This window comes from Ctenopharyngodon idella, chromosome 20 (genome assembly GCF_019924925.1).
Source record: "Ctenopharyngodon idella isolate HZGC_01 chromosome 20, HZGC01, whole genome shotgun sequence".
NCBI lineage: Eukaryota > Metazoa > Chordata > Actinopteri > Cypriniformes > Xenocyprididae > Ctenopharyngodon > Ctenopharyngodon idella.
Window position 1 is genome coordinate 13,889,618 of NC_067239.1, and position 4,879 is coordinate 13,894,496.

At 37.8% G+C, this 4,879-nt stretch overlaps 1 protein-coding gene across 1 annotated transcript in view; it reads right to left on the reverse strand.

Moving 5' to 3' along the window:
* The window catches only part of kcnh5a (potassium voltage-gated channel, subfamily H (eag-related), member 5a), a 113,563-nt gene extending 108,848 nt beyond the window's left edge, over nucleotides 1–4,715 (reverse strand). The window contains exon 1 of the mRNA XM_051875355.1: nucleotides 2,943–4,715. Within this exon, the coding sequence (XP_051731315.1) occupies nucleotides 2,943–3,015 (73 nt within the window). The 5' untranslated portion in view covers nucleotides 3,016–4,715. The remainder of the gene's footprint in view (nucleotides 1–2,942) is intronic.
* Between the last annotated feature and the right edge of the window lie 164 nt (nucleotides 4,716–4,879).

Sequence of the window (4,879 nt, forward strand, 5' to 3'; positions counted from 1 at the left end):
AAGCCTTATAAAAGTTGACTTCGTTTGCCCCCAGCTGTGCGTCTCGATTGCCCTAAGTGGGCTGGCAAAACTCAAACAAACTGCACTGTCCCCAAACAAAAGAGAAGACCTACAGGGAGGAGCTGGATAAATGAGGGACAGAAACACAAAGCCTCAGAAACACCTACATCATTTCGACAGCTGCACTCATGAAAGGCTTCATTATTTTGACATGCTGCGTATGACGATACAAGAGGTATATGAAAAACAAATTGCTTTATCAATTTAAACTCTTGACTGAATTATGCTCAAAGATTGGATAATTTTCAGCTATTACATAATTGACAATAATGAAGAGTTTTGATAGCTTGGCTTATTACGCCCCGTTCAACCAGCCAAGTGCAATTTAAAGCCTGAGGAGTTTTGGGGTTTCAACTAAAATGATGAAAGAAGTAGTACTCTTTTAAAGTCAAACCAAATCATTTCTCATCTTTTGAAAAATATTTTTTGAAACCTTACTATCCTAACTTCATAAAGACAACATAAAAGACTTCTACTACCTCTGTAGTTTCCAACTACGCTGAGATCCTGTTCCTGCCAAACTCGTTCCAATTTATTCCAAAAAAAAAAAAAAAAACTCACACTCACTGTAAAAAAAATATTTTCATGATGTTATCATAACATTTGTCAAACCAACTTAGATAATTAATGTAGTTCAGATAACATAATATTTTGAGTTTCTGTTTAATAAACCAATCGCCTTCATTGTATTAACTCAAATTTTTAATTTCAATGAACTTTTTCAAGTTAAACCAACAATTCTTTTTTACAGTGCTTGTTCACTTCCTTTATTTAACTCTTGCACACAACTGGCTTATTATAGCTGCAAAATCAGATTGTAAATAATTCTAAAACATTATGATAATTTTGTAGTGTTCATCCATACGATTTTAAAATTGTATCACCATCAGCATGGAGCCTCATTTGGAGCTGGCAGTTCATTGGCAGCTATTCGGCACAGACTTTAGATATATTTTTAAATGTTCCTTGGTGAAATTTTGGTAAGGATGAGGTTTTTACCATGCCTTTTAATTACACTCAACCTCTCATTTTTATTCTTGACAGGCATTACATACTTTTTGACTCTTCTTGACTTTGACTTGTGCCTACTGACGGCTGTGAAAGAGTTCATTCATCCAGATACAGAATGCATGAACTTCCCTATTTAAAAAGCCTATGACAAGAAAATAAATGTAAATTTAAACACAAGAATTAATTATCCAGCCCATTCAGATTCTGGCAGCATATTTGAAGTAGTAATGGGATGTGAGTGTATGAGATGTGCTCAACAACTTCATCTGCACTAGAATTCTAAATTCTTCCAATCACTGCATCGATTAAACATTAAACGATGATCACAGTGACAGGGGAGCTCGCAGAATACAAACATCGACATCTCGTTAAAACAGTGACTGCGATTAGGATTTATAAAAAATAATGTAGAGTCTTTTTTTCTCAAAAGATACAAGCTCTGCCTCAGATTTGGTAAAGAGTGTGTGGGAGATCCGGAGACCCTTGCGGTTCAGAGAGCTGCCTACAGCAAATGTCAGGGCATGGTATTATGAGCTGAGGGCACCACATGAAAAAACACACAAGCATAGTTTATCAGACAAAACTGTCTGGTCTCAATATACCAAAACACCCAAATGTGTGCTTTCAACTTAAGTTTGTGTATTTGTATGAGACATGAGTGCAGGGATATTAATAGCTTTTGATGCAGTAATCATGTGTGACCTCTGCTGGTGAGGTCCTTGTTCACAAACCCATACTGAACCTGTGGCAGATTCACACGGAAAATGTACAGTATGTGACACAAAATGACTCTGCAATTCACACTACAGGAATCAAGCCCTTCACAGATGAGAAGATCCACTGCAGAGCAGCCCAAAAAATAAAATAAATAAATAAATAAATAAAAAATAAAACGTATCACCTTTAAATTAACTTTTGCTATGATCAAAAATAATTTAATGATACAAGCAACCGAGAAATGAACATGTAGATTCTAGTCCCTCTTTGACTAATTTGGATAAAATTAATAATAATAATAACAATAATAATAATAATAATTATTATTATTATTATAAATAAAACTGAAAATAAATGCTATTAAAAACTGATTACAATGCATAATTTAATTTAAAAATATTTGTATTATTTTAATTTTATAAATTTTTTATTTATAATAGTCAAGTTCCTATCAAACACAATAAACGAAGTCCCAGCTTAAATGTTTGGTTTAAAGTTTACTACGTAAGCTAGAAATGTTGTTCGTGTGACGAAATGGTTGTTTGCGTGACTCCACATAAAAAACACGCACTTTTCACAAACGTCAATTGACGCAAGTAAATGTTTCCCCGTGTGAGATTCATCCCGTGTGTAGGTTGTAGACGTCATAAAATAATAAAGCCTTACTGATGCATTAATACATTGTTGCTGCTAATGGACAGCAATAGTAAAGGTAATGTTTTGGGAAGCGACCGGGCAATGTGCCATTAACAGCGTTTAATTAACATTATTATGGTAATGGTGCAGTCATGTTTTGCTCACGGTTGTTTTCCTGTTTTGCAGCTCAGTTTTTAATATTAAACATTAATATTAAGTTTATTAAACAGTCAACAAAGAAGAGTATCTAGAAGTTACTGTGCGTATACTTGCGTCGTATGTAAATATTCAAGCTTACTTTGATGAGATAAATAATTAGGTTTCCCATTTTTATAGAAAGAAACGTACAAACTTTACTTTTACGCATAATTCTGAGCAAATACACTGTTAAAGTTAAAAACAAACAGACCTAAGCACCGAAGAAAGCGCGAGAGAATTTATACATATCTTAAGACATCATGAGACTTTGCCTCTTTGCTTTATCAGGTACTGCAATCTGAAGAAACCGATCATCTTACCACTTGAGCGACGAACAATATTTTCCAAAAAAGTGTTCTGTGGTGCCACCAGTCCTCTTTTTCCCCCGTGCATTCTGCGTCCGGGCAACGTCGGTCAGGCTCGCGGACTTGGTGGAAGCTGGTCGTTAAAGTGATGCAGGCGGGATGGGAATCTATCGGTGGGATGGAGAAGATCATGGTAACGCTGCGCCGTGCCTGACTGTTATGGGTCCTTTGTACCACAGAGCGCTCGCAGTTCTGCAGGCTCCGCGCTCCCCGGGTCTGCGCCTGCGCACTTGCAAGCTGTAACAATAAAAATTGACTGGCACAGGAATCTTGAGCTCGATGCCCGATGCCATGGAGATAGTCTCATCCAACAGATGGTGCCAATTGCGCGCGATTTAGAAACAGGAAAACTCAGTCAGAGTTACCGTAAATGTAGGTAATGTCATCTGAAGTGAGCAAAAAGTGAATTGAACACTTACAGTAACTAGTGGAATGTTATAATTTATGAACAGAAGGAAGAAAGTCTTACGCGTAATCTTGATGATATCAGTATACGCTTGCTCGACGTCAAAATAATGAAGATGTCGGGATTTATGGTGAATATTTTATAAAACTTTCTATGATGGTTTCTTAAAGCCTTATAAAAGCTGACTTTGTTTGCCCACAGCTGTGCGTCTCGATTGCCCTAAGTGGGCTGGCAAAACTCAAACGAACTCCACTGTCCCTAAACAAAAGAGAAGACCTACAGGGAGGAGCTGGATAAATGAGGGACAGAGACAAAGCCTCAGAAACACCTACATCATTTCGACAGCTGCACTCGTGAAAGGCTTCATTATTTTGACATGCTGCGTATGACGATACAAGAGGTATATGAAAAACAAATTGCTTGAACACTTTAAACTCTTGACTGAATTATGCTCAGAGATTGGATCATTTTTGTCTATTACATAATTGACAATAATGAAGAGTTCTGATAGCTTGGCTTATTACGACCCGTTCAACCATCCTGCCAAGTGCAATTTAAAGCCTGGGGTATTTTTGGGTTTCAGCTAAAATGATGGAAGTGAGCCACAGAGCGCACGCAGTTCTGCAGGCTCCGCGCTCCCCGGGTCTGCGCCTGCGCACTTCAAAGCTGTAACAATAAAAATTGACTGGCACAGGAATCTTGAGCTTGATGCCCGGTTTCATGGAGGTAGTCACATGCAACAGAAGGTGCCAATTGCGCGCGACTTAGAAACATGAAAACTCAGTCAGAGATACTGTAAATGAAGGAAACGTCAGCCTGAGGTTTATCATCACGAGACTGCCATCGCTGAAAGAAAAAGAACATTGAATAAATTAATTTGAACGAAACTATAGATAAATTATTTAATTGTCAAAATGATTAGGCTGTTTTGTTTATTATTGCTTGACAAATGTGAGTGAACAAACGAACGGATCTTTGTGAATTTCTCGAAAGAAAGAAAGAAAGAACCCACTGAGCAAAGACACGTCCAAAAGACGTAAATTTAACGTCTTTGTCGAACGTTCAAAAGACGTCCACTGAGGAGCCAGAATGAAAGTTTTTGCGATGTCTTTTTAGACGTCTTGTTAGCGTTCACTATTGTCGTCCAAGTGACATAAATAGTGAAGGTTAAAAACTGTTAAAAAAACTATTGCACATCCAGCAGACGTACAAAAGTGGATACAGAAATGATCTGAACGTCTCCCTGACGTGAAGAAAGAAAGAAAGAAAGTGAATGAATGAATGAATGAATGAAAATCCAATTTAAGCCATCCTTCCCAGTGGCGCCATATTTTAGGAAATGCAATAAGATTCGGAACGTCCTCCCGCCCCTCCTGTGCCGCTGAAGTCCCCTGTCTGAGGGGGCTGTGGACAGAGCCCCTATTGTTCCCAGCCCACTCCTGCCTAATATGGAATTCGCAAGGAAACCAATGATTTCCTGACAGTG